Source organism: Chionomys nivalis, chromosome 9, assembly GCF_950005125.1.
Source record: "Chionomys nivalis chromosome 9, mChiNiv1.1, whole genome shotgun sequence".
In the NCBI taxonomy this organism is placed as follows: Eukaryota; Metazoa; Chordata; class Mammalia; order Rodentia; family Cricetidae; genus Chionomys; species Chionomys nivalis.
In genome coordinates, this window is record NC_080094.1 from 5,183,783 (window position 1) to 5,206,666 (window position 22,884).

Here is a 22,884-nt window from a genome sequence, read left to right on the forward strand (position 1 = left end):
GGCCCTGGGTTCAATACTCAGGCTCAGGGCTAAAAGGCAAATGAAACATGCCCTGGGGGAAGGCTGAAAGGAGTGAGGATGCAATGCAGACTACAGCAGATCATGATCGAGGAAGCCTGTGCACAATAGCCCTACATCAAATGCTAGCTGGTCTATAAAATAAGTATGGGTCAGCCATCAGAGGAAAACTCCATTTTACAAGAAGGAATATAAAAGTTATTTCTTTTCTTCCTGGTCTGAATAAAGTTTCCATGAGATAGTTTAAGTAGGTAACTACTCATTGAGAGGTAAGTAAAGTCACATTGGCCATAGCAGGTCTTAATGAGCAGGCTGATGAACTCCTGCAGATGGAGTGGGGTGCTGGTCTGTGCTGAGCAGGGACAACTCAATGGCTTTTCTGTAGTAAAGGGTCAGAGTCTCTCACTATGCAGCAATCCCCACCCCACTACTGCCCCCGACCACTGTGTTCCACTATGGTCCACCCTCACTACCTTCTCATTGTGTCCCACCACAGTTCCCCCAACTATCTCCCCACCGTACTCCACCACAGTCCCCACTGCCCCTGACCACTGGGTCCCACCACAGCCCCCCACCTCCCCACTGTGTCCCACCACAGCCCCCGCCTCCCCACTGGGTCCCACCACAGCCCCCCGCCTCCCCACTGGGTCCCACCACAGCCCCCCGCCTCCCCACTGTGTCCCACCACAGCCCCCGCCTCCCCACTGGGTCCCACCACAGCCCCCGCCTCCCCACTGTGTCCCACCACAGCCCCCACCTCCCCACTATGCTCCACACTGCACTATACCCACTACTCTCATTTAATACATAAAGTAGTTGGTTGTCTTTTAATGACACTGAGACAGGGTGTGGGAACACTTCACAGTGAAACAACCATTTTAAACAACAAAATAAAACAATTTGAACCTACAGAAATAGATGCTAAGTGCAATTAAAAACAATTTATTTTCCAGTTGAAGAAGCTGCATGTATTTATCCCAACCCTTCACGGTACATTGCATCATCCTGAAGGCTAGTATGACTCCTACAAACCAGAGCACTTTTCCTGTAGAATCTGCAGCTAGTCCTCAGACCCCATTAGAATTCTGACAATGGTCCTGATGTTGTCTTTCTGGAAAAAAATCCCAGTTCAAAGCCACACATTTCAGCATGACTCCTCTCCTCAACCTAGTCAACTTTTCAGCATCTCTTCCACCTGTCAGCCTGTGAGATGACCAACAAGCTGTTATGTCATATCAATGTTTCTCAATCTTGGTTTGTCTGATGTCACTGTATAAGTTGTAACAGAGATAGACAGGGGCTATATTATAAGAAATTCAGTTTATGGAGATTCTAAGACACGCCTCTTTTCTGCACCATGGGAGACAGTCCTAAAGTGTGTAAAACTGTGTTCTTAACAGATGCCATTGCCGATGACTCTCAAGAGGCTGGAGAAGACACTACAGATCTCACCCTGCCCCCTCCTTCTTCTATGCTGTGTGAGGGCACCACTCTAAGAGCTTGGGGCAGGCTTACCTGGCAGAGAACAAGGAAGACACACAAGAGCCTCCAGCCACAGCCATGTCATCGAGCATCCTTTAGCTCTGGCTGATGTGTCACTGAACCAGAACAGACTTTGAGCCCAGCCATAGCGAACTAACCTACAGAAAACATGATGTACCAAAAGCTTGGGATAACTGTTCCATACAATATATAAATACAGTAATGCACCACAGAAAGGAGAAAAGAATTATTATCTAAGAACATAAAATATCAAGACAAAACTCAAGAGTTATTCTTAACAAAAATGCTTATTTAACTAGAAATACAAAGAGACTGCCTTCTCTTCGTAACTGGCAACTTTCATGGGTAAAGTCACCCTGCGTACTACAGAAAACACCCAACAGCACAGTATCAGGGCTGAGGAAAGGCAAACATGTCAGCTCTCACCACTGTTTCCAGCTAAAAGTCCTGGGGAACAAGGCATGGGGAAACAACAATAAAAAACACCTAACCAAATCATCAAACTAAACCACCACCCAAATCAACCAAAGAGTAAAACAACCCCACTCTGAAATCATAACTATGTGCTTCAAGGATCCTAAAAGCCCACAGCACACTTTTGAGAATAAATGGGGCTACCAGGAGTACACGCTGATAAGGCCAATCCATAAAAACCAACAACATTGTACACAAAAATGAAAAAACAAACCATTTTCATTCACAACAGCTAAAAGACCCATCAAATATTAAGAAAATAATCAAAAAGATTTCCAGCATTGCTCACATTACAAACTGTAAAAAAGGGATGGAGATACGGCTCAGTGGTGAAGTACCCATACTGCTCTTGTAGAGGACCCAAGTTCAGTGCCCAGCACCCATAGCACTCAGCTTACAATCACCTGTGACTCCAGCTCCAGGGCTTCTAGTCTAGTCTCAGTGGGCATCTACACGTATTTATAGTCTCTCTCTTTCTCTCTCTCAAAAACAAACAAACAAAACCTTAAACCAGTACAGAGAAAATGCTTAAGATATGGGGGCGTACATATTCAGGGATAAAAGACTCAATGGGAACAACATCGATTCAAGTGCTATTAAATGGAAAATGATAAAAGCTCACAGAATGAGAGACAAATTGACAAATTCACAACAACAGAAGGTTTTAACCCACTGTCTCTGTTAAAATGCCAACAAAGGAAAACAGAGAAGATGAATGTGAAAGAAAAAGAAAACAAATTCTAATCGCAGGCCACGCCCCAGCAGCTAAGAGCACAGAAGCTTTGCCAAGAAACCCAGAATGCTTGCTGAGATGGACCACATGGTGGGAGAGAGACTGCAGATCACACTGGATCCAAAGGATGAGTTACGGAAAATATGTTCTGTTTTACAAGAATTTTGTCAGTAATCCAATAAAAAATTAAGTTATTTCTATGTCTGAGATTGAGAACCACATATTTAAATGACACTTGTATCAAAGATAAAACCAATAATAAATCAGAAAATACTTAGAACTGAATGGCAATAAGATAACAAAATACAAAAATATACTGAGCTGGAGGAGAGATGGCATAGTGCTCTTGCAGAGGACATTAGTTTAGTTCCCAGTATCCAAGGCAGGCAGCTCATAGGCATCTGACACCTCTGGCCTCTGCAGAGCCTGCAGTCATATATACATACCTGGCTTCCTCCCCCAGTAATAAAAATAAATTAAAAAGAAAAGCCTTGCTAGTTAAGGTTTAACTTGTAAGGTGTGTGTCTTAGGGTCATTACTGCTGTAATGAAACACCGATCAAAAACAAGTTGTAGAGGAAAGGATTAGGTTTGTCACTAAAGAGTCAAGACAGAAACTCTAAACAGGGCAGGAACCTGGAGGCAGGAAATAATGCAGGGGTGCTGCTTTATGGCTCACTCAGCCTGGTTTCTTATAGAATCTGGACCACCATCCCAGGGATGATCCCACCCACAATGGACTGGGCCCTTCCCCCATCAATCATGAATTACAAAAATGTTCTACAGGCCTGCCTAGAGCCCAATCTTATGGAGGCATTTTCTCAACTGGGGTTCTCTCCTCTCAGATGACTCTAGCCTGGAGGTGGTGGTGCACACTTTTAATCCCAGAACTTGGGATGCAGAGACAGGCAGATGTCTGTGAGTTCGAGGTCAGCCTGGTCTACAAGAGCTAGTTTCAGGACAGGCTCCAAAACTAGAGAAACCCTGTCTCGAAAAAACCAGAGTTAAAATCATTAAAGAATGCAATCTACCAAAACCAGAGCCAGAAGTAACAGATTAATTTGCATATGAACAATCTTAGAACTATGAACGTAATTCACTCCTCAATTAACTCTATTACACAAGCAGTGCTTGAAGCTCAGATGGAAACACTGACAAATTTTACTAATAATTTGAGGAATTAGGAGTGCTTCATGCAAGCAGGGTTACTGAATAATCACAACTTTCATACAAATCTGATAAGTGTTTGTTCCAAAAGGAGATGACATCACAGTCTCACTTGCATACACACAAATCCAGCAAGTGACAGGCAAGTGAAGTCAAATGTGATGCTTAGGACAATCAGCTTAAAAGGAACTGGATACCTAGGAGACAAGCCTCTGGACAAGATGGGAGGAGTTTGCAGACAGGGTTAGCTGATGGGGGTGACAAACACAAAGTAGAAGTGCCCCAGCAGCAGCACTGTGGCTCTGCCTCCGTGACTTCCCTATCACAGACTACAGCTCCTCAAATGACAAGATGAGATAAACTATTCCTCACTACGCTGTTTCTTGTCAGGGATGCTGTAATGTCAACAGAGAAAGGAATAAAAAAGGTACTGAGTAATGGGTTTGCTGTTGTGATAAATTTAACAATGTGATTTGTAGGCTCTGGAGACTATCATCAGGAGGAAAGGGAGTCTGCAGCTGTGTGCCACAGAAGCTGTGCAGAGCCTACTGGGTGTCTAGTAGACCAGAGTACAGACAGCGATGCAAACAGTGACAGGCTAGCTCATGAAGTTTCAGAGAGCAACTGGGAACTGAGCTAAAGGCCATTAAAGATATATTTTGGCTATATTCTGGTTGGGTCCTGAGAATCTCATTGAGGCTGAATTTGAAAATAATGGACTAATTTCAAGACAAGGGAACATTCAGGATGTGGCATGACGACTTCTTGGTGCTCTTACTCAGATGGGGTGGGGGGAGGACAGGCAGGGAGTGAGAACAGAGACATGAAAAACACAAAGTTCAGCAAGGAAAGGAGTGTTGCTGACAAGGAAGTACTGAGCTAGCTGAAGATGAGGCTAGCCTTGACTACACACAGATACAGACAGACATATGGCCAGAAGGGGGCACCAGACCCCATTACAGATGGTTGTGAGCCACCATGTGGTTGCTGGGAATTGAACTCAGGACCTTTGGAAGAGCAGGCAATGCTCTTAACCGCTGAGCCATCTCTCCAGCCCCCCAGACAGACATATGGACAGACAGACAGACAGACAGACAGAGACACACACACACACATACACACACAAGCCCAAAGTAAGAATGTCTAAAGGGGTTTTCTCCTAGAAAACAAGAAGTGTCCCCCAGGGTCAGTAGACAAGAGACTAAAGCAACTGTAGTTCAAGGAAGCAAGACTACATTTGATGTCCGTGTTTTAAGACTAAGGGGGACCATGGAATCCTCTACCAAAGTTCCAGAAAGCCACCAAGGCCAGATGTGTCACAGCGTCAGTTGTGAAGGTAAGGCCTAAGTTGCAACGGATCCTAAGATATTAACAGACCATCCACAGAGGAAAGGTGCAGGTTACAGTGTGGAGTTGGCCAAATAGAGAGGCTATGTGTATTATAGGCAGCAGATTGGTAGAAGTGGTGCTAAACAAGTCCTTTGGAGTCGATATTATTCCGTTATGGGCTTCAGAATTTGGTGTTTATAATGCTAGGTCTGGATTTGCTTTGACCTGGCCCTTCTTTGCTATGCTCCCATTCCCAGCTTTTGGAATTATAACTATTTACTTTATGCCACTGGATATTGGAACTATGTAACTTGGTTTTATTTTTTAGGAGCTCACAATTAAGAAATTGCCTTGAGTTTAAGAAACTTAGACCCTTAGCATTATTGGGACTATTAATGATTACGAGACTGTCAGAAGCTAGACTGGATACACTCTGCACCTGAGATGCCCAGGAGTCTATGGGAGAGGGTGGAATATTATAGCTTAAAGGTACTATGCTTGGGTATCGAGTTGTCCAGGGGTGGGCTTGTGATGGTTAATACTGTCAACTTGACAGACACAAGCCTATGGGCGTAGCTATGAGGAGCTTTTAGATTGGATTACCTGAGGATGGAAAATCATGAAGGGGTCCCAGACTGAAGAAAAGGGAAAAAGGGAAAGTGAGAAGGCCACCAGCTCTCTCCTTCCTGACTGTAGTAGATGCAGTGTGATCAGCTGTTCTAAGCTGCTGCTATGACTCCTCCATCATCTCGGACCATATCACCTTAAACAGCTGAAACCAACTCTTCCTCCCTTAAGAAGTTTCTTGACAGGGATTCTGTTAACAGTGGTGGCCGTCAGCCTCCTAATACAGAGACCCTCTACACAGTCATGCTGTGCTGACCTCAACTATAAAATTAATTGTTGCTAGTACTACTATGAATTATAATGTAAACATTTTTGGAGATAGATGTTTGTCAAAGGGGTTGTGACCCACGGGTTGAGAACCACTGTGTTAGAGCAAGGAAAGCAACTAAGACACCAGTGACATAAAAACTGCATGGATGAATCCTATAAAAATTCAACAAAGAGCTGGAGAGTGTTGGCACATGCCTTTAATCCCAGCACTTGGGAGGCAGAGGCAGGTGGATCTCTGTGAGTTCGAGGACAGCCTGGTCTACAAAATGAGTTGCAGGATAGCCTGTTACACAAAGAAACCCTGCATCAAAAGAATCAAGCCAAATCAAACCACAAAATCTAACAAGATACTACATATTATGTGGTCAGCCTCGTAGAGATAGAAAAACATGTTCACAAAGTCAATACTACCAAACTAATAAGATCCTAGCGAACATCATCATCTTCTTTGAACAATGTGGTAAGGATGTGCACAGAAAAATCCTCTAGTGAACGAGGCAGCTCAGTGAACGCTCTCCCAGCACCATCACAGCGCTGTCAGAGTACTCAGTCACTACTCATTCTCATCGACACTGTTAAGGAAATCCGCTGAAACCAACAAAAAGAGAAATAACAAGTCAAAGGCTTAGGAGTTACTATAACAAAGCCCCACTCCCAGATGGCAGAAAAATGTGCACAGAAAACACAAAAAACTGTCCATATGGAAGTGAATTCATAAGCAAATTCAGGAAGGTCATTGGAGAGAAGCTCAAAACCTAAGATGTTGTTATGTGTGGGGGTACATGCCTTTCTCACAGCACTTTGGAGGCTAAGGTAAGATGTTTCCAAGCTCAAGGTTACACACCAAACCCCACCACACCAAAGACGACGACAACAACAAGAAGCCATAAACTTTGAATCAGCTACCATTTTCACAGCAAAGTAGTGCATTAAAAACATCAACTCCCTTGAAATAACTCTAATGACAGATGTGCAAATCCACTACAGAGAAAACAGAGAGAGACTACAAAAGCCCAGGGAATGGAAGGATAATCCATATTCATAAGCTACAGCATTTAGTATTACCATGTCATTTCTCTCTAAATGGATCTGTAAATTCAATGGAAAGCTAGTCAAAAACACAGTAAGGGTCATCATGTTGGTGTGTGCAAAAACAGATGATACGATTGCTAACATTTATATGGAAATATAACAGACCCAAAGCAGCCAAGACATTCTTGAATCACAGAACATTCAACTAACACTGGACATTGCAACTTTTTATGAAGATTAAAAAGAAAAAAGAGGGATTGTATTATTGGCACAAGGATGGAGAACGGAAAAGATGAATGACATCTATAAAAGATCACTAATGCACAACAAGCTCACTGCAGTCCCTTGAAAACAAAGCACAAAAGCTACAGAAGGTGCTTATAGGCACCTACAAAGCACGCAAAGCCATGCTATTGTCTGAACACAAACTGTGATTCAGAGACTGTAACCCTAGGCAACAACCGTTTTCATCTTCATTATTGTATAGGAGGTAGTCAGACAAGATGGCAGTGGAAATAAAATGGAATTGTAGACACAGGAAAAGGCAGCAAGATGGCAAATTTAAACCAAACCACACTGACAGCTACCATACATTAAGGGTCTAAACTAGTACCACAGCATTCCTGACAAGGACTAAAATGTAGACAGCATGATTGAATTTACATAATTTTACATGTGGTTAGTAGCAACTCTACTACATAGCTACTATAGGTCTAAACACTCGGAGTAAAAGGGGGACACTCCATGAAGCCATAAAGGCTAAATTCAAGTTAGCAGAATGCATATAAGAGCAAAATTACTTGAATGAAACTTTTAAGATGCTTGCTTGAAATACCTACCTATCAACAGGTTAAGTTTAAGATATGCAAACAGAATGCAGGGAGCCTAAACTATACCCAAGCAGATTCAGACCAAGCGTTCTTATTGGGCATGGAGGTGAGGGTGGGGTTGGAGTGCATATCAAGAAACCATGGTACATACAGACACTCAGAACAAAGACTTCACAACACTCTAAGCAAAAAATAAAGGTTACCATCATTCAGAGTTTAAATACTCCTTTCAGTGCAGGCAACAGAAGAAGGGCCATACAAACACCACTATTAATAAGCGCGTCTTTGCTAACATCCATTCATCCAACACCTCACACAATAGCAAACACACAACCTTTTCTAGGATAGAGGAGGTTCTAGGCCAAAAAGAGGAAATGCATATGTATATCCTAATAAAATCAAAATCAATTTCTTATTAACTCTGGGTAGAGAAGGCATCCATAGTCTGCAGCAGGAGCAGCCATTGAGTTTAACTATAAAAAGGCCAGATGAGTCAGTCCCTTTTGCTACAAGGTTAGGAAGACAAAGGGCCTGGCTGTCTACACCTCAATGGTGGGCCCTAACTTTATTGCACCTATCTCCTTGGTGTAGTAAGGAAGTAGAAGAAAAAGCAAACGTGTGTGAACCAGAAAGGCAGAAGTGCCTGACCACAGTGACTAACTGTGTACCAGAGAAAAGCCCAAGGAATTCTCAGAAAAGTTGTTTTAACTAACTCAATTAGGCAAAGCCACAGCAATTTGTGTCTACATGTTATCAGCATGCAATTTAAATGAAGACTATCTATAGTAGCAAACTAGAGCTGGAAAATTATGAGTTTTAGGACAGCTTAGGATACACATCAAGACCTTGTTCCCAAACAGCCTGCTTCAAAAAGAAAAGTCCCAAACCAACAAAGAATCCCAAAGCAAAGGAAACAAAAGCCATGAAGTATTCATGTACAGTGACAACTAAAAATGCTAACAGGAAGCCGGGAGGTGGTGGCGCATGCCTTTAATCCCAGCACTCGGGAGGCAGAGGCAGGCGGATCTCTGTGAGTTCGAGACCAGCCTGGTCTACAAGAGCTAGTTCCAGGACAGGCTCCAAAACCACAGAGAAACCCTGTCTCGAAAAACAAAACAAAAACAAAAACAAAAAAAATGCTAACAGGAAGAAAAGGATCTAATGAGACAGAGAGAACAGGACTAGAAAGTCAAAATCAGCTTTGACTACAAGGTGAATTTAAGGTGTGTGTGTGTGTGTGTGTCTGTCCATGTGTTGAGAGAGAGAGAGAGAGAGAGAGAGAGAGAGAGAGAGAGAGAGAGAGAGAGAGAGAGAGAGAGGTGGGGGGGGAGGGAGGGAGGGAGGGAGGGAGAGGGTGAGCGCACGAAAGAGGTAGAGTGCATACACTCTGAGACCTAAGGAACAGAGGAATCATCATGTTCATGGTCAGAGCAGAACAAATACTATTAGGTTATCAATTCCCCCAAACTAGTCAGAATGTTCCCAGTCAGATTTTCAATAGATGCTCAAAGAATTAGGCATTGTGTCCCTAAAAATCTATACACATATCCAAAGTGCCTACAAGAACAAAACAAATTTGAAAAGTAATACAATTCAGTAACTGCCATATTTCCAAAACTGGAACCAACCCCCATCCCATCAGCCCATTTCTAACAAAGGTGCAAAGGCGTGAACAGATGCTGAGCTCCCTGCAGCCAATGCCCAGAGTGGTCATGGGGAAAGTACTACCTCACACAGCAAGCACAGTAAGACAAACAGACCACAGGTCAATCTTAGAACAAAGTTACGGAAATTCTAGATCAATGGTTGGGTGGCACACATTTTAATCCCAGTAATAAATGTGTGCAGAAGCAGTGGATCTCTGAGTTCTAGGTCAGCCAGGGATACCTATCGAGACTGTCTTAAAACACAGAAACAAAACTAAAACTAAAAATCAAAATCTAGAGCATAGGAGAAAATCCTGGTCTTGGATATATAGGACACAAGTTGATGCCATGAATAGAACAGAAAGAAACTGTTCTTCTTAAGATACTGGTAAGACATAAAACACTACTGATGGGTAGAAATGAAACAACACACTTTGAACTAGACCAATATAAGTGCAGGACAAGATGAGCGCACCCTTGGGCAGTAGTAGGGAGTTGCAAATCAAAACCAGTGTAGTGCATCACAGACCAAGAGGGTGGCTGGCATTTCAGAGAGGACTGACAGATTGGGAAAACTGTGGAATCATCCCAACTTACAGTGTCCTGGATGGAACACAAAATGAGTATTTGCTTTGTGATAGGGTCTTACTACATAGCCTTGGCTGGCCTTGAACTTACTACTTACAACAGGCTGACCTTGAATCCACTGTTCCTCCTGCCTCTACCTCTCAAGTGCTAGGATTAAAGGTGTGTATCACCGGGCCGGGCGGTGGTGGCGCACGCCTTTAATCCCAGCACTTGGGAGGCAGAGGCAGGCAGATCTCTGTGAGTTCGAGACCAGCCTGGTCTACAAGAGCTAGTTCCAGGACAGGCTCCAAAACCACAGAGAAACCCTGTCTCGAAAAAAACCAAAAAAAAAAAAAGGGTGTGTATCACCACACCTAGATGATATGAATATTTTGGAAAAATCTGAAAGTTTCTTAATGAAAATTAAATAAATATTTAGTACATGACCCAGAAATGGCACTTCTAGATAACATAATTTGAGATATATATCTAAAAGAAAACTTATGTCCAAATAGATATGTTTTATTAATAATAGCAAAAAATTGTAAACTCTATTTTAGCTTATCAACTAGCCAGTGAATACATTTTAGTATATCCCATGCAATGAAACACTACTTAGTAATATAAAGGTATATGCTAGTAATACATTTAGTAATATGGGTTAAATCTCAAAAAAAAAAAAGTCTTCAAGACAAAACATTATTAGAAATATATAACCAGCAGCTGAATTATCTGAAGATCAAGAAAATTGATAGAAGCTTCTTAGTAGCTGCCTGGGTAGGTACAAGGGTGGAGCTGCAGAGGTCAAGCGATGGGGGTGAACACAATCAAGGAGAGAACTCTTCACCAGAAAGCTGTTCACAGATGGCAAAGGCTTGTCACACAATGGGACACAAAACCGCCAGACACAGATGACAGAGTGACACATGCAAGGCAGTGAGTGACCAGCAAATTGTCCATGGTTTGAACACAATGCTGAAATATCCAGTCTCTGCAGTCACCAGAGAAACAGAAACTAGAACAAGACAGCCCCCTACACCTGAGAAGATCGACTAGGTGATGCTAGTAAGAGCCATATGACACAAACTGTGGAGGGTCGGGGCATACAAGCACCCAAGAGCTGCCGGTGGATGAGAATACTTCAAGATACTCACTAGAACTGAAGATGCACAGCTTTGTGACGCAGTGGTGTCACGGCAAGGGCTGTATGTGCCTGTGTGTGTGCCCCTGGCACGTTAAAGAATGTTCACTGCAGAATTCTAAGTAACAGTCCTCAGTGAGAACACAGCATCCGGCACAAACCTCAACCGTGCTTTACATCCAACGCGAACTCCAATGTACACACTGCTAGACAGACTATTCTCACAATACTCAAAAGCAGTAGGGTTATAGTCTAATTCCACTCACCTAAACTCTAAGCTTTACAGGTTTATTATGAAATAACGACTGCTAAGATGTTACGACTGCTAAGATGTTTACTGTACACCACGTGCCATTCTGCACCATGTTCATATGCTTTAACCCAATTCTCACAACCACCTCTATAAGGTATCACAGAGTACTCCCAATAGGCAAATACAGGCACGAAGAACTTATATAATTTAACAAGCCCACAACAACTAAGTACAGTGAGGGCTGGGAAATACACAGCTGGCCTAGTGTGTGAGGGTGTGTATTTAAACATTCACCATGCCGTGGTTCGATGACAGAATGTAATAGCAAAATGGAGGGAAGACAAATGTACAGGAGGTGGGAGGACAGCTAGGATCCACATTTTAAAGAGAAAATCAGTAGATAATGTTTAAAATTGGTGGTGGGAGTGGGAGGAGGGGTGCAGTGTGAGGAACTGAAGAAGAAATCAGAAAATAGCTGCACACCATGGCAACAGTGATTGCCTCTAAGAAATGGGTCTAAGCAGACAGGGCTGTAAGATGAACTTAAAAGCCCTAGGACACCATTCTTTTCTGTAAAATTACTGCTCTTCTCCACTCCACCCTACCCAGTCCTAGAGGAGCTTGTTATGTAGTCCAGGCTGGCCTGCAACTTCCCATCCTCCTGCCTTCACTTTCCTAGAGACCAAGCACACCGGGGATACAACTTACAGGATGCCTGCCTAGAACGTTGAGTCCTTCTGTTCAATCATAAAGCATTAAAAAAAAAAAAAACAAAGAAACAAGATATAGTAACAGCTGTGTCATTTATTGACTCCAGTGTCTCTCCAGCTCTTTGCTTCACACTTAACCTGCATTATTTTGAATCCTCCCAACAATAAGGGGGTGGCCCCACTAACCCTTACTTTGTTGAAGAAACAAATTATAGATTTAACTGCCATTGGCTAACTAACTGGCTAGCAAGTGGCAGAGCCACAATCCAGAGGTGTCTGTGTTTCATTCTGAAGTCCTCCATGTCAGGTGACACTGTGGAGGTTTGGACGAGAACTGTGGTGACTGGCTGGGAGGAGAAGGTGTGACTTTGGTATCTGAGGACATGCTAGTCCTGCTCCCTCCCCAGGAAAAGAGGAACAGGGGTCTAAGCCTTCCAGTGGTTGCTTACAAGTACAGTCACAAGCACGCAGAGCTCCTAGGTATCTGTGGATCACCTATGGGCACAGGCTACCTGGTGAGTACAATCTCTTCCAGGTTGGCTCTTAGGAGAGAATTTGGTGTTAACAGCGTGGGACTCACACACCTGCCCACAGACGGCAACCTCTCTATTCCAGCACACCCAAGGGACACAATGAGCTTCCAAGGATTATTTCAGCTCATCACAGTGGTGACTCTAATGGGGTCCTCATCCTCCTCATGTGTTCCTTGAGGGATGGAATTATAGCATGTGGTTGATGTCTTACCAGCTACCGCCAACACTTAACAATACTTCCTATGCTAAACCAGTGAATCTTCAGTGACTCATCAAACCCACAAAGCAGGTACGAGCCAGACAAATCCAACAGCAGCCTGGCCACTGGAGTGGAAATTCTCCCAGCCAGTGTTCACTGTGGACACTCACTGAGGTCCCAAGTCAAGTCCACAAACAAGAAGGTTCTCTGCAGGCAAGGCTCTTCCCTATTCCATAACTCATTTGGGCCATCAGGGAAGAAGACACTGAGGAGCAGGGCAGAGACATCTACTTCTTTAGGGAGCTAAGTCTAAACCATAGCTTGGGACCAGTGGCCAAGGAAAAGGCTAGGAGAAGCTCAAGTTGGGTCACACGACCCAGGTGAAAGGGTGTTTTGGGAACAAAGAGGACACGATTCGAAGAAGCCCAAAGCTTACTTAAGTAGTAGGGGAGGCCAAGCAGTCCCAGTGAAAGAGGCAGCCTCGGGTGGAGGGAAGGAACCAGAGAAGACAAGGGACCTCACTCCATTACACCTGGTTTGCACCTAACATGGTGACTCACTCCCCATATTTAAGGCTCCTAGCCTGATCTTTGTCTCAACAGCCTTGGGCCACTCTTACTCTCTGGTCTTACTCTCTGTCCTCGCTCAATTCAGACCCTTTTCCACCTTCAAACTCCCAGGGCTGTGCAGATTACTTCTTGCCACCTCTCACTCCTACCAAGTGACATACTCCTCTGCAAACACAGTTTCTTAACTTCTTACAAAGTATAATCCACTCATCTTTCAGTATTTAAATGTCAGCGTTATTAAGTGCTTCCCATTTTCCATGGGACCCGCAGGAATCAGGCAACCTTAGACAGGTCAGGGCCTGCTTTGTGCTGACATCACAGAGACATGCTAAAGAATCATTTTCTACACAATAGTTACAGAACTTGCTTCTCTCTTAACCCACAGGGAAGTTATTTGATATGAACAGAGTATGTCCAAATCAGGATTCAGTAAATGTATTCTGAAAAGTACCAGGTTAGACATATGATGGCTCATCCCAGCACTCAGGAGACTGAGTCATCTTAGGCTACATATTAAGTTTTAGTCCTACCTAAGCCTAAATATTTTTGCCTGCTGCAAAAATAAATAAAAGTGCCATAGTGCCAGATAGCAAATCCTGGCTTTCTGTGCCACAGAACCCCTGCCTTTGGTCAGGACAGCCTGGAAACAGTAGACAGGTGTGACTGCTTCAGCAATGCTTTATTTACAAACAAAGCAGGCAGGGCACAAGGCTACATTTTGCTGAAGTCAGATATAAATGGCCAGCATCCAGAACACCTGCTATACCTGAACACCTTATGGCTGAGACCCAACTTTTTGGAAAAATACCCACTGGGTTTGTTGTGGTGTTCCCACCATGACTAGTACCCAGAGGTGGATTTAGTGACATGAGGGGTGGGGTGGAATTGTGTTGACAGTGGGCTGCACAGAGTGATAGATGACAAAGTGGCAGGTTCTCTTCCAGCTTAAGTAGCAAGACGGTGGGAGGAGGGGATGCTGCTGGAATTCATCAGGATACAAGGGCAGCCGAGTTGCAGGATAAAGGAGAAAGTGAAGAAAAGCTGGGGACCCAGAACTCCAGAGAGGTATATGGATCACTGAGGTGCTAGTCAAGGGAGAGGAAGTTAGAGGCAGAAAGGTAGCTAGGATAAAGGAGGGGGCTTTATGGTCTTTATTGTAAAATATTAGCAAAGATAATAGCCTGCGACACAATGGGAGCCTGACTGGGCCAAGGCATGGCATACACTTCTCTCTACTCATCCAAAAGGAACTGAGGTGGTATTTACTATTTGTGGTCCTTGGGTTTCCAGCTGTGACTCGGTGTGAATGAAGTATGTCACTCCCTGACTCAACCACATTTCTTGTCACTTTGTAATGCAGGTACCAAGAGTACCCGACGTGGGAGGTGACAACTCCAAACATGTGGACACACCTAGTTCTTCTGGAAATATGCTATTGCAACTATAGACAGAGTGGTGGATTTCATCTGCATGCTCTCCAATGTGTAAGAAACCCAGAGATTTAACAAATTCTCGGTGAAGTTGTTCCCTAGGAGGCAGAGAATGGTCTTCACAGGACCACCAAGACACAGCACAGCCTAATGATGAACCACACACAATTTTTCTTTAAAGACAGGAAACCACTTGACTGGCAGGATTTTCAGAATAAACAGTACATAATCATTATTTCGTTGTAATTAAATTAAGCTTTTAATTTAATAGTAGAGTCTACATAGCTCTCAAGTTCTCACATAGAAAAATTAGAATTAATCCCATGATCACCCCTATGACATTTAAATAGAAAAGATTTTTGTTAAATCTCTGAGGCTGGGGAGATGGCTCAGCAGTAAAAAGCAGTGCTCTCCAGAGGGCCTGAGTTTGGTTCCCAGGACCCACAGCAGGCAGTTCACAACCACCTCAGTGGGCATCTGATTCCTCTGGCCTTCAACGTGGGCACTACACTGAAATTCACACACCTAATGAAAAATAATCAGACCTTCAAAATCTCTTTAGACAGTCAACTTTACTGACCAAAAATACTAGAGACCAAAAAAAGCAAGAAACAAAAACACCTAACATTTTGAAGCCACTTTATTATTTCATCACTGTCACCAGTGTTACACTGCTCAAGAGGGTTTGGAACTCAAAATTTCACTGAACTCAAGATGACACGGGTTACACCAGCAATACATTTTTTTCCTTGAAATGACTTTTCATGCATTCTACGAAGTATATTAAATAAACTTGTTCTCTTACCCTATGGTAGGATTGATATTCGGATCAAAACTGTCTTCCACGAATCGCCATACGATGCTTGATTTACCCACACCAGTATCCTAAAAGAGAGTAAGATGCGTGACTGAGGAAAAGTTTGTTATTTGCAGACGCCCAAACCCACTTTGTGGCATAAAGTAGGGAATTTTAGAAAAAGCACCCACATCTGTCGATTTTCTAAGTTGAGGGACACAAAGAAGGCTTTTGCAATGCGTCAGTGAAGCAATTTTACTTCAAACTGTATTACTGGGGCCAGGACCAGTAGGGGATGCTTTTGATTCCAGCACTTGGGATGCAGAGGCAGGCAGATCTCTGTGGTACAAAGATTTCTTAGCCTACAAAGTGAATTCTGTGCCAGTCATGGCTACACAGTGGGAAACTTTTTAAAAAATATTTAAAAACTACTAGGGAAGGGTTTTGTAGTTTTTAAGATTAAGAGACACTAGAACCTCTTGAAAGATCCAGGCCAGCCTGCCTAGTAGTAGTACAGGCCTACAATCCCAGCAAATCTGGGAGGCTGAAGCGGGGGAGTTCCAGGTTCAAGGCTTGCTGAGGCTATGCAGAGACTTCAAGGATAGCCTCGGCAGCTCCTTAAGATCCTGCTGTAAAACAGAAACAAGCTGGGGATACACAAAGCTGGGTGGGACAGGCTGGCCTAGCATGTACAAAGTTTTAGGTTCAATAACTAGGATGCTCCTCCTCCCTCCACGAAGAAAAAGACCCCATGCTTCTGCTTCTTGAGTAAAGTGACGACTCGAAGGCCTTTTCACATATACCAGGAAACTCTGCGCTTCCAAGCTGGGCCTGAGTAATCCCGGATGAACCCTAGCCCCACCCTAGTAGAGGGGCAAAAAACGTCTAGTTATTGGAATTCTTTTCAGTCGGTTATTAAAACAGAAACTCAGGAAGGAGACCATCAGAAGGCTTTGGAATGACCCAACTACCAACAGAGGACCGGAAGCTGAAGCTTCAAAGTCCTGGAAGCTTCCTGGTATGGACTCCTCCTTTCTCCACTAGGAGAGTAAACTTTTGAAAGTAACTCTTGCAGAAGTGTCAGAGACGTTCCAAAAGTTCAAAAGTATCCCACACTGAAGAAAGTAGGCCAAGGGCGCTCATAAAAACCTAAAGACCTGCTAGGGGGTTAACTTTGAGAGACGTGGCCAACTTCAAAGGAGTCCCTCGATAAGTTGGAAGGAAACTACCCGCGGGCCGCTTCACTGTAGGATGGAAAGAGGACACCTCTCTGGGGCGCCGGGGACCACCCCGACACCTCGGGGCCTTGGGTGGGGCACAGCCTGGGGGTCAGGACGGCCCAAGGGTCTGCGGAGGGGCGGCGTCCCGCACAGGGCGGGAAGGGGTGCAAGGGGCCGAGGGATGCCGGGACCCGCCCACTTGGCCTCGGCCGCCCTCGGGGCCCGGTCCGCCGCCACTCACCCCCAGCAGGCACACTTTGAGTTCCCTCAGCGCCATGGTCCGGGGACCAGGGGTGCGGGCCTGCCGCCGCCCTAAGTTGAGGGAGAGGCCCGGCCCAGCACCAGCATCCCCCGGCACCGCTGCCGGTGGCACCGCCAAGCCCCGGCTCTGCACGCCGGGCGGCCGTGCCTCCGCCGCCGCCCTTTGGTCCGGCCGACCCGTCGCTTGCCCCGCGGAGCCACCTCAACAGCCCGGACGCTCCCTCGGCCTCCCGGGCGCTACAGCCGCCGCCATCTTGGGACGCCGGCAGGGTCACCTGACCTCCCCGCCCACTTCGGCAGCCACCTTCGCCGCGAGGGCGGGGCGGCCGGCTCGCGGCTCCCAGGCGAACGGGCGGAGCATCAGGGGCGGAGCCTCAGCCTCGTCCCGCCCTCCAGCTCGGCCCGGGCGCCTCTGAGGAGCGGGCGGAACGGGGTGGGGCGTAATCGTGGCATCGCCACGCCCCTAGCTCCACCTCCCACCCATCCCCAAGATGGCGGGTGAGCGGGTCCAGGCGGGAGGGCGGAGCGCGACGGAGGGGCGTGACCTTCGGTCTCGCTCCGCCTCCAGCCCCGCCCTCCAGCCCATCCCAAGATGGCGGGTGAGTGGGTCCAGACTCCGGGGTCTCCGAGCGGCTCCCCTCCCCCTCCCCGGGAGCCTCCCCGTCCCACCCCCGCGAGCCCGGGACTCGCCGCCCGCGCCGCCCCGCGTAACTCCTTGTGTGCCTTTTGATTTTTCAGAGATCCCCCTGTACTTTGTGGACTTGCAGGATGACTTAGACGACTGTAAGTAACAGTTGGGGCGCCCCGCCCCTCTTTGAGTCTCTCTTGGAGGATTGTAGGGTGCACTTAGACGGGGCGGGAACCTCAGGTCGAGCCTTCCTTCCCCCACGAGCCCATTTCCTCAGGTGACACTGCTTCCCCGGCCAGGACTTGGGTCTGTTGGAAACTTTGACTTCCTGTCAGTTTCTCCCTTAGCTGCTCTGGGAGCTGAGAGAAGTCGTCAGGGCGTGTGAGCCCCCTGTACTTGTGGCCCCAGCTCCATCTCTTCTTGGAGCACACTGCTTTCCTCGTTTTGAGTGGGTCTCTTCCACTTGACCCTTCTAGCCTGCTCTTTTTCTCTGGGATTATTTTTAAGGGACAGTAGCTGAGAGAGATACTACTTCGACATGCAAGTTCAAATGTGTGATTAATGAATGAATGAACCTTTGGCTTTTCTAAGCCACACATTTTTTCCCCCAGTGCCTACCTCTTCCTGGCCAGGTCATTTGATGGGTTTCTGAGTGGTAACAAAGATGAACTAGAAACAGCCACTATTACCCGGATCTCCCTCACAGGCCCGAGGGGACCAGAGATATATCAGAAAAATAACAAACCCTGGGAGGCTTGCTGGTGTATGAGGTCAGCACAAGTCCCCAAAGTCGCCATAGTCAGCTGGGCCTTCCTGGTTATTGGTCCTCTTCCCTCCCTTCTGGAACGTCCCTAGTGATAAGAGTTGCTGTTGACTGAGAATTTTGGGTAGACCTGGCAGTATTGAGCACACTTTTATCTCTTTACCCAGAAGGAGTCAACTTTATTAATGTCGCTTGACACTTGAAGAGAAAATAGAAGTCAATGGTGAGGAGGCCTAGCTCTTGAGTCGGTGAGCCGCCAGGTGACATCCAGTGGCACTGTAGCTGTGCTGTGATCCGGGGCAGGTCACCCTGCCACTTAGAGCCTAATTGGTCATTTCATCTGCAGAATGAGAATAAGAACTTCCCACCCCATAAGTCTTTTATGGATTCGAGGCCAGCTTGCTCTACGTGGTGGGTTCTAGGCTGGTCAGGGCTGCATAATGAGGGATTTTGTGAAGATTAACCCCCCATAGAAGGTGATGTGGGTTCTTGTGCACCGTGGACACTCAGTAAATAGTGGCTGCTCCTCTGGGAAGTGAGTGGGATTATCCCGGTTTACAAATAAGACTGGGAGTCAGAGCGCTTAAGATCTAGTGTGGCATAAAATGGTAAAGAAGACACATTTTGTTCCTCCTAACTCCTGGTCTTTTTGTCTCGCTGTGTGGATGACCTGACAGACAGTCTTCACCCAGGAGCTGGGGCGTGGTTGTCAGTTTGGGTGCTCCTTTATCTGTTGTCTCCTTGGGCGATTTGGGCGGTTTATCTAAATCAGTGGTTCTCAATCTTCCTAATGTCGTGACGCTTTAATATAGTTCCTCATGCTGTGGTGACCCCAACCATAAAGTTAATTTGGTTGCTACTTCATTCCTAACTGTGATTTTGCTACTGTTAGGAATCGGAATGTAAATATCTGGCGTGCAGGGGATCTGATATGTGACCTCAAATTGACCCACAGGTTGAGAACCACTGACACTTGGTTTAGGTCAGGTTCCTGTGGGCAGGGACTCTGGCCATCCTTTTCATAACCTCATGCCCTGTATGGTGCAGGTACAAATTCATATCGATACTGATAACAGTAATGTCTGATTTACTTGGTGATCCTTGATTAGGTTTGGCTGATCTCAGAGCGAAGGTGTGATGCGTGGGTCCTTGCTTTTAAGCCTTCCAGAGTCTCCAGGCCAGAGCGGCCCAGAAAAGATGGGATTTTCTGGGGCTGGCTTGTTGAAGCCATCTGAATTCTCTTGAGCGCATGAGGGAGGGAGGTAGTCTTCATTCTGGTTTTCAGCTGGGGTTGCAGGTGGGCGGTAGGGCTGTTAGGGTCTGCCTAGGGAATTCTAAAAGAGTCGGGGTTCGCTTACAGTGCGCAGAGACTGAAGAGGTGTCACTGTTGATGAGAGCTGTTCATCCAGGGATGGATGATTGAGAAATGCCAGGGCTCTATTGGCACTTGGAAACAGACTTAAGAGACTAATCTGGAGCACACAGTATGTGGTCATATTTGGATCCTTGCTTGAACAGAACCAGTATGAAAATAAAAGACATTGAAGTGAGATTGAATATTAGATAACATTAAGAATTATTATTTATTATTTTGGTGGTGATAATGGTATCATGTTTTTCTTCAAAGGAAGAGCCCTAACAGAAATAAGCATTCATGAGTGAAATGACTTGGTGTGTGAAATGAGCTTTCAAACGCTCTAACAGATAGCAAACAAAACGTTGGGAGGAGGGATCCACTGGAAAAATTGCAGAATGCTGGTACTTGTAGAAGCTAGTGGCTGGGGACTATCCTTTCATTTTTTTGCATATTTGAAAATTTCCATAGTAAAAGGTTTTAAAAAATGAGATGAAAGTGTCACAAATGATCAGACCTTTGCAGGAGGAATTGGAAGGCTGGATTTCAATTCTGAATATGCTGTAAGTTATTTTAGGATGCATTTAGCTTCGAAAGACCCTGGTGAAAAATACATCAGTGTTCAGGAGACCACATTTCTTTTCAGATGTTTAGTTTTCAAGAGGTATCAGTGAAGGAACTTGGGAGAGGGCATGCTTCTATTTATGAGAAAAGCAAGGTGCCAATAAATGATGTCTGGATCTTTGGTGAAAATAGGATTAGCTCAGCTGGTGGAATATAGAACGCTGGAGGGGGTGGTGCCTGTTCACCCTTGAATGAAAGACTTGCAGAGGAAAACATGTCGTATTTCACCTACACACTTGGTTCTGTCTGCCACAGTGCTCTTTCCAAGAACTGCAGCTACTCTATACCCGCATTGCACCCGTTGCAGACAGTGTGCTAACTTGAACCATAAATGCAGCCATTGAGTTTTTTTTTTGTACAGTGTGACTATGAATCAAACATTGGCAACTATTGTTTACCAAAATCTCCCTGTCAAGTGAAATAATTTGAACAGAATCAAGAGCTAGTTGAGGATTCTAATACTTGTAGAGCAAACCTCAGACAGTAGACCATTCTTAGAAGTTGACCAATATATATTTATTTCCATGAAGGTTCAGATGGTAATAATTTTGAGCTTTTCAGGCCAGAAGGTATGTGACGCACCTGTAAGCTCTGAAGTTGCATACTGGATCAACCGTGAACTACAAACACACTCTCACACACACCTTGGAATCAACCATAAACCACACAGACACATACACACATATAGACACACACACCAGCCGTATCCCCACACCCTGTAGATAACACAGATGCAAACACATACATATACACATCCTGAAAGCAATCATACTCCTCTCCCAACATATTCCCGAGAAGTAACTGTAAATCACAAACATACATAATACACATACACCCCAAACCATATAATGTAAACCATATGAACACAGATGTACGAGTAAACCACACAAACACATACATAAACCTCATAGCTATATACATATACACATACCATAAACTACACACACCACCAACCATACAAAATATATCCATAAAGTTCACACAAATACATAGTCATACATACACACCATAAATCCTATAAACATGCCCATAAACCACATACATCACCAACCACACACACACCATAAGCCGCAAATGTGCAGATGTGCATGTATTTGGGCCTGGATGTGTGCTATTGAAGATTTATTGATGCAAGAGAGAGCTGAACTTGGCTCATGGCAAGTGGTTTGCTGATCACCCCCATGAAATGAAACTGTCACATTGGAGCAGTGAATTCTGTCATCTGTGGAGGAGCTGGGCCCACCTGTCGAGGTGTCTTTCCTGCTGGGTTTGTGAGCAGAATATTTTTTGAGGACCACTGCTTGGTTGAATAACTTCGAACAAGTTACTCATACTTGATGTTTGGTCTCCTGTGGCTGCTGGGGATGAAGACATCCACTCTTTCCTCTTGGTGGATGCGCGGGGCAGGAAGTCCAGAGTGGCTCCCCTCCCAGCCTGGTGCCTTGTCATTCCCGGGTTCCTATGAGGCAAACAGGTAGATGTCAGCATGTCCTGGAAAGTTGTCAGTGTTTGGGTCCGTGTACCTTTCATTAGAAAATACAAGTAAAGTCGTATCATAAAGAAACTTTAGTAAAGTTTTAAACAGAATTTTCAACAAAAGCTAATTAAAAAGAAAGCCTTTTGTGGCTGGAGGGTTGGCTTAGCAGTTAAGAGTACTTGTTCTTGCGGATGACCCAGGTTCAATTCCCAGCACCTGGGTGGTGGCCCACAACAGTCTGTAATTGTAGCTCTGGGTAGTCAACGCCCTCTTTTGAACTCTACAGACACCAGGTGTGGGAGTGATACATGAATGTGCACACAGGCAAAACACTCACATACACATAAAATAATAAGACAAATCTAAAGAAGGATTACTAAAAATAATAAAAGCAGTAGCTTTTCTTTCTGGTGCTGAGGGTGGGACCTCTGCACAATAGGCATACGCTCTGCTACTGATTCACACCCCCACCAACTTACTGACTTTTAAGTTTTGCAACAGGGTCTCCCTAAGTTACCCAAGAAAGTCTAAAGGTTGGGTTTCCAGATGGTGTGCTTTGTCTTCAGATGGTAACGTGGGAGGCTTGGGAAGTCTGTGGAGGGAAAGGGTGGGGCGACACTAGGAAATAGTGCTGGAGACTGCTAGAGAAGAATCTACACCCTGACCAGTCATATTCAGGGCTAAGGAGAAGACAGTAGACGGCTCTGAATGCTTTGCTTCAGCTTCTGTTA

The 22,884-nt window shown here is 45.1% G+C and overlaps 2 protein-coding genes across 11 annotated transcripts in view; one reads left to right on the top strand and one right to left on the bottom strand.

Moving 5' to 3' along the window:
- Rab22a (RAB22A, member RAS oncogene family) overlaps window positions 1-17,572 on the bottom strand; it is a 49,414-nt gene extending 31,842 nt beyond the window's left edge. For 2 of the 4 annotated variants that reach the window (XM_057780697.1, XM_057780698.1), the window contains exons 1-2: window positions 17,288-17,572; window positions 15,836-15,915 (exon numbers count right to left, since the gene is read on the bottom strand). In XM_057780697.1, the coding sequence (XP_057636680.1) occupies window positions 15,836-15,915; window positions 17,288-17,323 (116 nt within the window). In that variant the 5' untranslated portion in view covers window positions 17,324-17,572. Of the gene's footprint in view, window positions 1-15,835; window positions 15,917-17,287 lie in introns of those variants that run through there. The other 2 variants (XM_057780701.1, XM_057780700.1) reach the window with 2 other exon arrangements.
- A 311-nt stretch (window positions 17,573-17,883) lies between these two features.
- LOC130881723 (serine/threonine-protein phosphatase 4 regulatory subunit 1-like) overlaps window positions 17,884-22,884 on the top strand; it is an 81,878-nt gene continuing 76,877 nt past the window's right edge. For 5 of the 7 annotated variants that reach the window (XR_009057753.1, XM_057781470.1, XM_057781475.1 and 2 more), the window contains exons 1-2: window positions 17,884-17,906; window positions 18,046-18,090. Coding sequence is in view for 4 of the 7 variants with exons in the window: in XM_057781470.1 (XP_057637453.1) it covers window positions 17,900-17,906; window positions 18,046-18,090 (52 nt within the window). In the remaining 3 variants the exon portion in view is untranslated. The remainder of the gene's footprint in view (window positions 17,907-18,045; window positions 18,091-22,884) is intronic. The other 2 variants (XM_057781472.1, XM_057781477.1) reach the window with 2 other exon arrangements.